Source organism: Chiloscyllium plagiosum, unplaced genomic scaffold, assembly GCF_037043375.1.
Source record: "Chiloscyllium plagiosum isolate Xiang-an unplaced genomic scaffold, Cpla_swu_hap1 HiC_scaffold_9, whole genome shotgun sequence".
In the NCBI taxonomy this organism is placed as follows: Eukaryota; Metazoa; Chordata; class Chondrichthyes; order Orectolobiformes; family Hemiscylliidae; genus Chiloscyllium; species Chiloscyllium plagiosum.
This window is the reverse complement of record NW_028270147.1, coordinates 101,656,486-101,671,406: the sequence shown is the minus strand read 5'-3', so window position 1 is coordinate 101,671,406 and position 14,921 is coordinate 101,656,486. Positions and strand designations below refer to the sequence as shown.

At 43.4% G+C, this 14,921-nt stretch overlaps 1 protein-coding gene across 2 annotated transcripts in view; it reads right to left on the bottom strand.

Annotated features, from left to right (window-relative positions):
• Positions 1 to 14,921, bottom strand: part of cop1 (COP1 E3 ubiquitin ligase) — a 109,847-nt gene that overhangs the window by 38,933 nt on the left and 55,993 nt on the right. For both annotated transcript variants that reach the window (XM_087990941.1, XM_087990942.1), the window contains exons 6-9: positions 10,355 to 10,423; positions 9,854 to 9,913; positions 7,681 to 7,793; positions 548 to 602 (exon numbers count right to left, since the gene is read on the bottom strand). In XM_087990941.1, the coding sequence (XP_087847067.1) occupies positions 548 to 602; positions 7,681 to 7,793; positions 9,854 to 9,913; positions 10,355 to 10,423 (297 nt within the window). The remainder of the gene's footprint in view (positions 1 to 547; positions 603 to 7,680; positions 7,794 to 9,853; positions 9,914 to 10,354; positions 10,424 to 14,921) is intronic.

Sequence of the window (14,921 nt, the reverse complement as noted above, 5' to 3'; positions counted from 1 at the left end):
TAAAAATGAGACAAGTTCTGCTGGGAGATCAGCACAATGAACTAACGTGGTATGGATAATTGGGCTGTGAAAAGGTCCCAAGATGGGGATGGATTGAAGCCATCAAGGGGTTTAAAAACAAGGATGGAATTTGGAGAGAACCTAAATGGAGTGACCACTCATGAGTCAAGGCAGACTCCAGAGAGGTGGGACCATAATCTCAAATGACAATCCAGTGCAGGAGACGAGCAAGTGGGACACTATCAGAAGTGATTCTTTTGAGTGTGATCATTAACCAAGGTCTACCAATCAGTTTTCGGGTGGAAGTAAACTTTCCCATGAGAATTTCTCTACAGTAACATAAACTGAACGTAACATCCAACCTGTAGACCACTCATGGTACTGCAACAGTTCAATAGTCCAAACATTCTGATCATTCAGTAATATTCCCCCAAGCAACTTGCAGCAGCACTCCCTGTGGAGTTAACTCCTGGATTGTAACTTCATCAAACATTATTACTGTTCATTCAGAATATACAAATATAGAACGCCCCCATCCCCAGCTCACCTGCGAACTTCCACTAAAGCCGGGAGGCTGGGAATATTCTGTAGAATCTATAATGCTGAACAAGACAGAATATAAACAATTATGGTCAGCAGCTGATACAGTTGCATTGTATTCATTTATCATAGAACACAGTTCTATTTAAAGACAGAACACTGCAATGCCCAGTTATAAAGGCAGTGTCTTTTGGTTTTAATGGATTTTTAATTTTGGGCTGAAATATTTAAAAAAAATAAAAACTAAGGATTGCAGGAAGATTTACTCCAGTTGTTCAATGCAAGGAACCTAACATTGATGTTAATTACAGTTTACCGAGGTACCAGTGCAAACCAGTAGTAGAAAGTTCACAGATGAGATGCAGCCAAGCGCTGTGAACACATGGAGATTCAGCTGAAAATAAGTGGTTGACCAGTGGCCCCAGTTATCAATGTGAAGGCCTTTTGACTGCCAGCAACGGGAAATTGGTTCTTACATAACTCAAAGCATGGGGCTGTGAACAACTCATGAAGAAGTTATGAGATATTCAAACACTGAGAAATGGTCATTGTTCTCTGGAGTAAAAAACACATTAAGCTTGAAGAAAATAATTAAGTCAAAAACTATTTATACGTGTGAATCAGTAAGCCCGTGCCTCTTGCAAAGTGAAAGGATTGCTAGAAGGAAGTTTGAGAATCTGATCAGGACAAGAATCACCTCAGCAAATCCTGTGAACAGAAACCGCCAAACTGCTTCCCCAATCTTTCGCTTAACTCAGATAGGCAAGAGGTGACTGAGGGACAGACGAAGCTGTTACCTGTAGCTTGAACCTATTTGTTTATAATGAGTACTAATTCTTGTCAAGTACAGAAACCTGATCTGTGCTTCCTGTCAACCTGGGTCAAAAAGGCAGGCAGAGTAGTTATTAGTTAAAAACACAAATGTCACAACCCAAACAGAGCCCATAGATCCAGGACATGTTCTATAAAGTTAGAATGAGACTGGGATTAGTCATTAAAGGGGAGATGCAAAGAGAATAGAATTAGACTAGCACTGAGTGGGATATTAATGGTCGAAGACGGTTGAAATAACAGAAATGAAACTTGGCTGTACCTAAACCACAAAGGGGCTGATTTTGGAACAGGGTCCACTTATGCAATTGAGAGGATTTAAGCTAATTTAGCAGCGAGAGAGAAGTAGGCGGTTATATCAGATAGGAATACCAAGTTGCACAATGCTGGGGAGACAGGCAGCACAAGCAAGAAAAAGTAAATTACGTAGATTCGCAAAGTTTAAGAATAGGGTTAATGTGCATGCATGTGACTGCACAGAGTGCTTTAGGAAAGATTGCTAAGATACCAACACACATGTGGAAATATGACATTGCAGCTCTGAGAGAGACCTGTTGCACTGAAGTTCAGGACTAGGTGATAACATTTATGCACGCTGGATGGAGACAGTAAGGACTAGATATTCTGGAAGTCTGAGTCAACAGATGTGAGGCTGGAAAAGCACAGCAAGCTCCTCGGATGCTGTCCGAACTGCCCACTTCCCCAGCTGATCAAGATCACGGTACAACTTCTATTAACCTTCTTCACAGTCCACGACACATGCTAATTTAGTTTCATCGGCAAACTTATCAATCATGCTTTGGACATTCTCATCCAAATCATTGATATAGATAACAAATAGTACCCCAACACCGACCCGAGGCACTCCAGTAGTCACAGGCTTCCAGTCCGATAAGCATCCTTCCACTATTACCTGCTGCTTCCTACCATCAGGCCAATTGGGTATTTAATTTTCCAGTTCCCCCTTGATGCCAATCAATCTAACCTTGCAGAGCAGCCTAGCATGTGAAACCTTATCAAAGGCCTTACTGAAATCAACATAAAACTACACCTACCGCCCATCTGCCCTAAGGCAATTTTTAAAATCCAATCTAACAATGACGCCCATATTTCACTACCTCCAATTTGTGAACCAGCCTTTTGACAAAATACTACACAAAGAAAATTCAATTAGGTTAGTCAAACAATCTGCCTTGTGCAAGTCCATGCTGGCTCTCCTCAATTGATTCAAAACTCTCAAAAGCGCTGGTTGGAATTTTCTTCCCTCGATTGTTCTGATTTTCTGAAAATTTGCCCACCATCAATATTAAAGTGACTAGTCTGTCGTAATGAGGAACGGCCTCACAACCTTTCTTGAACAAGGCAGCCACATGTGCCACTATCCAATCCACCTGTTTCTTGGAAAGGTTGGAAGATAATCGCAAGCCCTTGCCACTTCATTTAGCAACATTTTAAAGTTCACCACCCAAATCGGGTGGCTTAACCACTAATCATATCCATTGCTTTTTAAAAGGACGTACCCGTAGATTTTCACACCTCGACCTTTTTTGTATTCATTTGTGGGATTTGGGCGTCGCTGGCTGGCCAGCACTGATAGCCCATCCCTAGTTGCCCTTAAGGTGGTGGTGGCGAGCTGCCGTCTTGAATCGCTGCAGCCCACTTGTTGTGGGTTCACTCAATGCCATTAGGGAGGAAATTCCAGGATTTTGACCCAATGACTGAGAAGGAACGGCAGTATATTTCCAAGTCAGAGTGTTGAGTGGCTTGGAGGGGAAGTTGCAGGTGGTGGTGTTCCCAAGTCGTGCATTTCGAAGGGGCTGCCTAAGGATCTTTGGTGAACTTCTGCAGTGCATCTTGTAGATAATACACACTGCTGTTACTAAGCGTCGGTGGTGGAGGGATTGAATATTTGTAGATGTGGTGCTTTGTCCTGGATGGTACCAAGCTTCTTGAGTATTGTTGGAGCTGCACCCACCCAGGCAAATGAGGAGTATTCCATCACATTCTTGCCTTATGCCTTGTGGATGGCTGATAGACTGTGGGGTGTCAGGTGGTGAGTTAATCGCTGCAGTGACTCTAGTCTCTGACCTGCTCTTGTACACTGTGTTTATGTGGTGAGTCCAGTTGAGTTTCTGGTCAATGGTAACCCCAAGGTTGTTGACACTGAGGGATTCAGTGATGGTAATACTGTTGAATGGCAAGAGGCAGTGGTTAGTGTCTCTTATTGGCGATGGTCATTGTCTGGCATTTGTGTGGCGTGAATATTACTTGCCACTTGTTGGCCCAAGACTGGATACTGTCCAGATCTTGTTATATTTGAGCACAGACTGTTTCAGTTTGAGGAGTAGCGAATGGTGCTGAACACTGTGCAGTCACCATCGAACATCCCCATGACAGAGAGAATGTCATTGATGAAACAGCTGGATTGTTGGGCCTCGGGCACTACCCTGAGGGACTCCTGCAGAAATGTCCTGGAGCTGAGGTGACTGACCCTCCACAACCATCTTCCCTTGGGTCAGGTATGATTCTAACCAGCAGACTGTTTGCCCCGACACCCATTGATTCCACTTTCGCCAGGGCTCCTTGATGCTATACTTAGACAAATGCAGCCTTGATGTTAAGGGCTGTCACTCTCACCACCCCTCTGAAATTCAGCTCTTTTGTGCATGTTTGAACCAAGGCGGTTATGAGATCAGGAGCTGAGTAACACCGGCGAAACCCAAACTGGACGTCAATAAGCTGAGTGGTTGATGCTTGATGACCCCTTCCATGACCTTACCGATTATGGAGATTAGACTTATTGGGTGGTAATTTGCTGGGTTAGATTTGTCTTGGTTTTTGAGTACAGAACATACCTGGACACTTTTCCGCAATGCCAGTGTTGTAACTACTAGGTTGACTAGGGGAGCCGCAAGTTCTGGAGCACACGTCTTCAGTATAATTGCCGGAAATGTTATCAGGGCCCATTGCCTTTGCAGTATCCAGTGCCTCCAGCTGTTCCTTGATATCACGTGGAGTGAATTGAATTGGGTGGAGACTGGTATCTATGACGCTGGAGACCACTGGAGGAGCCCAAGCTGGATCATCCACTCAGCATTTACGACTGAAGGTTGCTGCGAATGCTTCAACCTTATCAAATGCTTCTGCAGCTGGCAGATTAGTAAGGACAAGGTATTCCTCTTGTTGGTTCCTTCACAGTCGAGCAGTTATATCCTTTAGGACCCGGCCAGCCTGTTCAGATCGACACTGAAATCCCCCACCAGAGTACATTTTGCGTCCTTGACACTCTTAGTGCTTCCTCCAAGTGTCGTTCAACATGGAAGATCACTGATTCATCAGCTGAAGGAGGACAGGACGTGGTAACCAGTAAGAGGTTTCCTTGCCCATGTTTAACCTGAAGCCAGGAGACTTCATGGGGTCCAGAGTTGATGTCAAGGACTCTCAGAGCAACTCCCTCCTGACTGCATACACTGTGCCAGCACCTTTGCTGGGTTTGTCCTGCCAGTGGGACAGAACATATCCAGGGATGGCAACGGTGGTATCTGGGGTGTTGTCTGTAAGGTATGATTCCGTAAGAATGATTACGTCACGCTGTTGCTTAACTAGTCTGTGAGACAGCACTCTCAATTTTGGCACTAGTTCGCAGATGTTGGTAAGGAGGACTCTGCATGGTCGACAGGGCTGATTGTGTTTTTGCTGTTGTCTTTTCCAGTTCCAAGGTCGATGCTTGAAAGTGTACTCCTTTACCTTGTTACTTATTCCAAAGTGCATTTCACTCATCCTGAAAGGGAGGTAGAGGTAGGAACCATCAGCATTTTAGCAGGGTGTAGACAAACACGAAGCACTGTAGCATACAGGGTTACAACCAACTGCAGGACAATGGCACTCGAGTAAATAGGTGCTTTATGACTGGCATGGACACAATGGGCTAGGGGGCTTATTTTTGTGCTGTCAAGCTATGTCCCTCGAAGGTAACATGGAATTTGGAACAAAAACAGATTAGCCTGGTATTGCAGGGTTGAGACATAAATGGCCCAATTCTGCTAGTTTCTTTTGTCACTGCTTCAAAGGGGCTGCTCCTTCGAAAAGATTGTTTGAACTGGATAATGTTGCAGGTGACAGTCATTGACAAACATTAGTCTAATCTTTTCCTGCTGATCTGCGACAATCCAGTTTGCAGAATTTGTTTCAAGTCATTTTCCTTGTTTCAAGAACGGAAAATCCATGCTATGGATCAGAGAGGACAACATCCTGAACAGTGCTCTCCACCAAATCTCCACAGCATCTAGCTGTAAACAAACGGTACAACTCAAAATCCCCACATCCTCCACTTGCTCCTCAGCAGAGTTGTACATTCAATCCCCACAGGCCCAAAACCTGGGAGTGTCCTGGTTACTCCATGATCAATTTACATCATCTATGCACACACCACAGCAGCAAACACAGGCTACATCATAAGAGATTCCATCACATTTGAGCTTCATCAAAACGGAAGGAAACAGCTAAGGAAATTAGATTTATTTGCTGAGAAAGATGCAGTGAATCGAGAACATTTTTCATGATTTCAGGTTTAACAATTTGACAAAATTAATTCAAATTTTTGAGTGTTATGAAGGGTTAGAAAACAGTTTACAAATGAAATGGAAAAAGTCAGCAGTAAGCATGGAAGGCAGGGCATCATATCAACTAGAAAAGAATGCTGAATTAATGCCCTACCAGTTAAGATTTTAAAAGCACAGCATATTTAAGAACAAGTGATAATTAGGCAGGTTTCTGTAAAAAGTGTGGGAAATGGGGCGAATAGGTGGGAAATGGGTTGTTGGGATCGTGAAACAATATAAAGTGTAGTGTGGTGGGGTAGCTTCTCTAAACTTACCCATTGTTCCCATAAACTTTTACCCCTAATCAGTGACACATCTATCCTGGGAAAAATACTCATTATTCATTCTACCCAGGCATCTCAATTTTAAAACCCAATAGGTCACTCCTCTTTTTTGATGATATGGAGGTGCTGGTGTTGGACTGGGGTGGACTAGGTTAAGAATCACAACACCAGGTTATACTCCAACAGGTTTATTTGGAAGCATCATCTTTCGGAGCGCTGCTCCTTCATCAGGTAGCTGTGGAGCAGGACCATTAGACACAGGATTTATAGCAAAAGATCACATTATCATGCTTATAATTAAAGTGATATATTGAACAAACCTAGATTGCTGTTAAGTCTTCCATTTTTAGAATAGACTGCAGGTTCATTAATATGTAAATTCTAGAACCTCTTTCAAATCACATTCGAGACAACTTAAGGTTTTATTAAAAGAAGTGACAGCTCAGAATGCTGTTCTTTTAACAAGGTTATTCTGCCCTTAGGCAGAGGTGTCAAAATGTCTGAATTGGCAACTTTAATAACAGCTAACAGATACTGCCTAAGTCAACAATCAGAAAAGGCTTTCAGGTTTTGTTTTAAAACACTTGCACAATGAAAGGAAAGTGGCCAGTTCGGGTTTTTTTCCCCCGAGTTTTGGGTTAGATTTTAGCTGGTGACCCAAAGAAACAGCTCCATGCTGATCCTCTCTCTCTCGCTAACATCTTTCTCCTATAAGAACCTGTGTTTGAGTCTACCTTTTTGCCAAGCGGTGCATTTATGGGACGTTGCACCAAATCCGAACACCTCTTTGTTAAGTTGCGTTTTTGTGTCAGTATGGTTTTCAAATAGTTATGTTATTCTAAATTTGGTTTTCTTTTGTTCGTGTGTAAATAAATTCTGTTTGGTTTAAAACAGAGTGGTTTGACCAACTGTGTTGCTCCCGGAATATCTGCTTAAAACAACTAGAAAAGTTAGGTTCTGGACTACCTTGTTAAAATGATTTGAGGGGGTCTGGCCTGGTCCACAACACTGTGTGCGGGTCGCCACACTTTCCAGGAACAATGTGGCTGCACCAGAAGGGATGCAGAGAAGATTCACCAGGATGTTGCCTGAGATGGATCATTTTATCTAAAAGGAGAAGGTGGATAAGCTTGGGTTGTTTTCTTTTGAGTTGAGGGAGGACCTGGTTGAGGTATGGGAGATGATGTGGGGCATGGACAGGGTGAACAGAAAACAACTGTTCCCCTTTAAGAGTCAATAACATTGAGTGCCTGGCAGGATACTGTTCCATGTAAGGTTGAGGGAAGATTCAAGTGGCTGAGAAACTGATTGTAGCTACTGGGAAATATTTAAAGAAATCAGTCCTCCTATGTTTTCTGAAACTGGCAATCTATTCTTAAGTACCAGTTGCTGATCGAAATACACTGAGAAGGTTGGTGACCAACCTGTTCGAAGGAGATGGCGCTTCAAACTGTGGCACAGTGCTATCCAGGTTCGGCACATGAGTCGATTCACTGACAGGAGAATACAGACCAGCCGTCTCATTAAACATCAGTCCCTGGAAGACAGCCGCATGTTAGTACTGAATACTATAGCCTTTTCTAATTTAAGTGACTGAATGATGGCGTCACTCCAGACACACTACTTTGTCTACTCAACATCTCAGTTCACACCACTAGCCTAACACACACTAGAACTGGACAGGTCAGTACACAAAAGATTATGAAAAACAAGTGTTTGAGAATCGAGAAGTAAACAATTCTTAATCTCCCTCTTAATTCATTCTCATGCTTCCTGAAGAAATCCCATCAGAAAACTCATTTGGTTGAAGGAAAATAATGTTTAACTCACTTGATGAGCTAAGACTGGGTCTCCATGTGGGACCTCTGTATACAAATGGACCGGGACAATCAGATTGGAAGCAGACCTCAAGAATATAAATTCGTGAAAGGTCTACAAATTATGTTGAGAGCAGGTTGTGGCAGAGCCCACAGTGACTGCTCACCCATGGAATAAAAAGGACAATAGTAACATGGATGCAGAATTAGTTGACTGGCAGCAAAAAAAATAACAGTGGTTAATTGATGCTTCTTAGACTGGAGAAAGGTCCTGCAGTACTTGACTGAATAATTTTGTCCAGAATTACTGTTTCCAGAAACTTGCCCATCATCACAGTGGAAACTCCATAGCTTGTAGTTTCTAGGCTTATGTTTGGCCCTTTTTTTGAACAAAGGCATGACATTTGCAATTCTTCCATTCCCTGGCATCCTCACTGAATCAAAGTAAACTAAAATTATTGCCTGTCCCTCTGCAATTTCCACAGTCACTTCCTTTAGTAGCCTTCAATCCATCTGATCTGATTCTGGTATCTTATCAATTTAAGTATAAGACAACCTATTCAATAGTTCATCAATTTTAAATGCTTCCAGTGGATTAATTACTCCCCCCCCCACCCCTCCCTCCCTGCCCACCACCTTCACTTACTTCCTTGGTTCAGAAAGATGCCAAGTATTCACTTAATAACTCAGGCTTGCCCTCTGCCTCCCTGAACCCTGCCTGGCCAGTTTTATTTGAGCTCTTTGATGCCATTTTAGGTCAATGCTGCCTTCATGTCAAGGATAGTCACTCTCACTGCACCTCAGGAGTTCAGTTCTTCTGGCCACAATCGATTCAAAGCTTGTAACCGCAGAATAGACTCATAGAATCTCTATAGTGCAGATAGAGGCCATTCAGTTCATTGAGTGTGCACCGACTCTCTGAAGAACATTCCAGCCCTCTACATTCTCCCCGTAACACCACACTTACCACAGCTAACCCACCTAGCTTACAAAAACTGGACACTGCAGGATAATTTAACATAGCCAATTCACCTGATCTGCACGCCTTTGGACTGTGGGAGGAAACCCATGCAGGATACAGGGAGAAAGTGCAAGCTTCACGCAGTCACCTAAGGCTGGAATCAAACCCAGGCCACTGGCACTGTGAGACAACAGTGCTCATCACTGAGCCACCAAACCACCATGTCAGGGGCGGAATGGGTTTGCTGGAACACAAACATATCATAGTGAGTAAATATTGTTTAATAATCCTGCTAATGACACCTTCAATCTTTATGGCTTTACAACAGGAAATATTATTTGACAAATCGATTTGAGTTTCTTGATGATATAACTTGGAGTGGATAAAGAGGAACCAGTAGACTAGTAAACTTGGATTACCAAAGCTCATTTGATAAGGTGCTGTGCAAAAGGAGTTGGGTATATAATATATCAACAGGAGCCAACAGACAGCAATCAAACAGCAGGATAATAAGGGAGGATCTGACTAATGCAGTGGAACTAAGATCGGTACTGAGGCCTCAGCTATATACAATCTACATTAATAACTTAGACATTGAAAAAGAGGAACAAAGTTTGCTGACAATGCAAAGCTAAGCGTGAATGTAAGCTGCAAATATGTTGCAAAGAGAAAGGCTGATGAAAGAGAGAATATGTTCTGTCTAACTACAGTAGGTTCAATTCTGAGTGAAGGCACACCACCTGACCAGCATGAACTAGGTTGCACTTTTTCAATAAAGACCTTAATAAATGTCTTCAATCAATAATTAACGTTACAAACCTCCACTCGCTTAATGTCTTCTTCAAGAACATTCAGCTCTTTCTGTAACTGGTCCAGTTGCTAGTAAAGGAAGTCAGAGATGTTAATGTTTGAAAGAAATCCTTCGAACGAAGTTTCCCTGAAAGGTGCTGTTCCACACCTGCAGTCACAATGTAGTAAACAGCTAAACTGGACACAGTGAGATCCCACAATAAGCAAGGCACATTTATGCTTCCTGCTCTTTTTGCATTAGTGGCAATGGAAACCTGAGAGATTGGGCCTGAGTTTAACCTCTCATCAAAAAAGGAGACTCCTTCCATTGCTGGGAGCATCATTTTGTATTTTGTACTGAACAGATTGTACAATGGGATTTGAATCTGTAACGTTCTGACTGAAAAGCCAGAGAATACCAACCAAACTGTGGTTCACATCAAGAGCAATAACTTCACTTCAGCTCAAGCTAGCCATAAGCTTGTTGTAGATAAAAAGACATAACGTATTTAAAAAACCATGAAGACCAACCTCCTTCTTGTTTCTTTTCGCCTCCTGAAGAAACTCCATTAGGATCTGCAACTGGGCTGCCTGTGATTCCTAAATAGAAAGGATGCAGATATTACAAATGGTAATAACTGGTTCACACATCACTTCCCAATGCCTGCTGGCCCTGTCAGAGGCTACTTTCTGTTTGAGGAATTTGAAAGGGGGGGGAGAAACCCAGATGCTTCCACACTCTGGAGGACAAATGCAGCACTGCACCAGACAGAAAAGGTGGATGCAGGAAACAAGAAAGGGCCATTCAGCCACTTAAGCCCAGTCCATCATTCCTTCAGATCATGCCCAATCTGAAAATCACTCCATTCACTGTCCTGTTGGGTGCTGGAAATCTGAAATAAATAACACCTTCAAGGTCAGGAAATAATTCAGTGCAAATGACAAAGTGTTTCACAGGAGCATTATCGTCAAGAAAACCTCAAAAAGTTGTCAGATGACCAAATGCTTTAAAAAGAAAGACTTCTTGAGGAACAGGGAAATAGCAGGATTTAGACAAGGAATAGTACAGCTAAAGACAACAATATTGGAGTTACTAGAATGTTTAATAAAAAAGCCAGAATGGAAGAAGCTTGACGAGTTGTGCGCAGCAGGTGAGAGGATTGACAGTAGTGGGAGCAGCGTAGTGAGGACAAGGGTGTTGCTGGGAAGGTAAATTAATCCGATAAACATGTACCTCGTGCATAGGCAGAACGCATGCTGAGCAGGAGCAGAGGTGGGACGACGGAGTACGTGAGGTTATATATTTGGGTGGTTGCTTTACCTGAAACACGAAGGTAGGGTCTCCCACCACCACCCTCCTCTAACTAAAAAAGTTCTGTGCACTGATTGGTAAGGTTACTAGTTTTTTTTTCAATCGTCTCTTTGGGAATTAAGAACAGTGGGGTATGGATGTTAGGACTGTTGAATGCTCCTCCTGTCGAATGTCGGAGGTAAGGGTCACCACATGTGACCCCACTGACTTCATCTGTGGGAAGTGCACCCAACTCCACCTCCTCGGAAACCGCGTTAGGGAACTGGGGCTGGATGAACTTCGGATCATTCGAGAGGCAGAGGAGGTAATTGAGAGGAATTACAGGGAGGTAGTCACACCTCAATTACAAGAAAAAGGTAGATGGGTAAGGGCAAGGTGAAGAATAGGCAGCTGAACACATGGCTATAGGGATGGTGCAGGAGGCAGGGATTCAGATACCTGGATAACTGGGGCTTACTCTGGGGTAGATGTGACCTCTACAACAGAATGGTCTACATCTGAACCAGAGGGGTACCAATATCCTGGGGGTGGGAATTTGCTAATGCTCTTTGGGAGGGTTTAAATTCAGCAGGGGGGGTGGGAACCTAAATTTAGTTCCAGTGTACAGGAGGTTGAGAGTAGTGAGGTCAGCAATAAGGTTTCAAGGTCATAAGAGTGTACTGGCAGGCAGGAAAGTGGTTTGAAGTGTGTCTACTTCAACGCCAGGAGCATCCGGAATAAGGTGGGTGAACTTGCAGCATGGGTTAGTAACTGGGACTTCAGTGTTGTGGCCATTTTGGAGACATGGATACAGCAGGGACAGGAATGGTTGTTGCAGGTTCTGGGGTTTAGATGTTTCAGTCGGACCAGGAAAGATGGGAAAAGAGGGGGAGGTGTGGCATTGTTAGTCAAGGACAGTATTACAGAAAGGACATTTGATAAGGACTTGCCTCCTGAGGTAGTATGGACTGAGGTTAGTAACAGGAAAGAAGAGTTCACCCTTTTGGGAGTTTTCTATAGGCCCCCACAAACACCCAGGAATGTAAAGAAAAGGATTGCAAAGATAGGAGCAAGAGTAACAGGGTAGTCGTTATGGAGGACTTTAACTTTCCAAATATTGACTGGAAACACTATAGTCAGAGTACCTTAGATGGGTCAGTTTTTGTCCAATGTGTGCAGGAGGGTTTCCTAACACAACATGTAGACCGGCCAACTAGCGGTAAGGCCATATTACATTTGGTACTCAGTAACGAACCAGGTCAGGTGTGAGATTTGAGGTAGGTGAGCAGTTCAGTGGGAGTGACCACAATTCAGTTACACTTAATTTAGCAATGGAAAGGGATAGGCATATACAGGACAAGTGTTATAGCTGAGGGAAAGGCAATTATGATGTAATTAGGCAAGATTTAGGATGCATAGGATGGGAAATGAAACTGTGGGGGATGGGCACAATTGAAACGTGGAGCTAATTCAATGAACAGCTACTGCGTGCCCTTGATAAGTATGTATCTGTCAGGAAGGCAGGAAGTGGTCTAGCGAGGGAGCCGTGGTTTACTAAAGAAGATGAATCGCTTGTCAAGAGGAAGAAGGAGGCTTATATAAAGATGAAACGTGAAGGCTCAGTTAAGGCCCCTGAGAGTTACAAGTTAGTCAGAAAGGACCTAAAGAGAGAGCCAAGAGGAGCCAGGAGGGGACAAGAGTCTCTGGCAGGTAAGATCAAGGAAAATGCTAAAGCTTTCTATATGTATGTCAGGGATAAAAGAATGACTAGTGTAAGAGTAGTCGAAAAGTGTGGTGCTGGAAAAGCATAGCTGGCCAGGCAGCATCAGAGGAACAGGAGAATCGCCGTTTCGAACATAAGCTCTTCATGAGGCTTATGCTCGAAATGTTGATTCTCCTGCTCCTCGAATGTTGCATGATTGGCTGTGGTTTTCCAGCACCACACTCTTCGATTCTGTTCTCCAGCACCTGCAGTTCTCACTTTCTCCTTGGACTAAGAGTACGGTCAGTCAAGGCAGTAGTGGGAAGTTGTGCATGAGGACACGCTAAAAGAATATTTTTAGTCAGTATTCACAGTGGGAAAAGACAATGTTGTCGAGGAGAATACTGAGACACAGGCTATTAGACTTGACGGGATTGGGATTCATAAGGAGGAGGTGTTAGCAATTCTGGAAGGTATGAAAATCGATAGGTCCCAAGGCTGATGGGATTTATCCTAGAATTCACTGGAAAGCTAGGGAGGAGATTGCAGAACCTTTGGCTTTGATCTTTATGTCACAATTGTCTACAGGAATAGTGCCAGATGACTGGAGGATAGCAAATGTTGTCCCTTTGTTCAAGAAGGGGAGTAGAGACAACCCTGCTAACTAAAGACCAGAAAGCCTTACTTTGGTTGTGGATAAAGTGTTGGAAAGGATTATAAGAAATAGGATTTATAATCATCTAGAAAGGAATAATTTGATTAGGGACTGTCAACATGGTTTCATAAAGGGTAGGTCGTGCGTCACAAACCTTACTGAGTTCATTGAGAAGGTGGCCAAACAGGTGGATGATGGTAATGCGATTGATGTGGTGTATATGGATTTCAGTAAGGCGTTTGATAAGGTTCCCCATGGTGGGTTATTGCAGAAAATCCAGAGGCTTGGGATTCAGGGTGACTTAGATCAGAAATTGGGGAGCTGAAAGAAGGGTGGTGGTTGATGGGAAACGTTCATCCAGGTGTTCAGTTACTAGTGGTGTTTTGGGGGATCGGTTTTGGGGCAACTGCTGTTTGTCATTTTCATAAATGACCTGGATGAGGGAGTAGAAGGATGGGTTTGTAAATTTGCGGGCGACACTAAGATCGGTGGAGTTACGGATAGTGCGGAAGGATGTTGCAAGTTACAGAGGGACATAGATAAGCTGCAGAGCTAAGCAAAGAGGTGGTAAATGGGAGTTTAATGCAGAAAAGTGGGAGGTGATTCACTTTGGAAGGAGTAACAGGAATACAGAGTACTGGGCTAATGTTAGTGTGGATGAGCGGAGAGATCTGTGTCCATTCACATAGATCCCTCAAAGTTGCCACCTAGGTTGGTAGGATTGTTAAGAAGGCATACAGTGTGTTAGCTTTTAATAATAGCGGGACTGAGTTTCACAACCATGAGGTCATGTTGCAGCTGTACAAAATTCTGGAGCGGCCGCATCTAGAATACACATGAACCTTGATTATCCAAATACCAATTATCCGAATATCGGATTACCCGAAGCAGATCTCAAGGTCCGAATAGAAACATTTAATCAAAGACGTGGTTCCAACACTGATCATGTCTTTGGTTTGCAGCGATTAAAAGTGAACTCGGCTAACTGAAATATTGCCGAGAACTGTCTTGGACATCGATGGGAGCCCAGGCACTGTCTCCAAATGACTGACCTCCCACCTTCCCCCTCTCTATCCCCACATTTTCCTGGAGTTCTACACAAGGGTGTACCTGAAACCCGACTTCCCCAGATAATTTCTCCAACATTGCCCAGTATAGGACAAAGGTGGAACCTGTCAAAATATTGCAGTAAGAAGTTTGTGTGCATATGCGTGCTATTTGGAGACTCACTCACCCTCCCCCCAGAGGCAGCAACAGTCTTATTGATGGCGCCCAGGCCGGCTGCCCCCCCATATGTATGTTAATGGAATAGTGTAGGGTAGATGCGCTTCAGGTTGGTTTCACAGGTCGGCACAACATCATGTACTGCACCATAATGTTCTATGTTCTAAAGAAGTGCTGACAAATTAATTTGCAGAACTAGAGAGTAGCAGAAGTAGTAATGGATGAA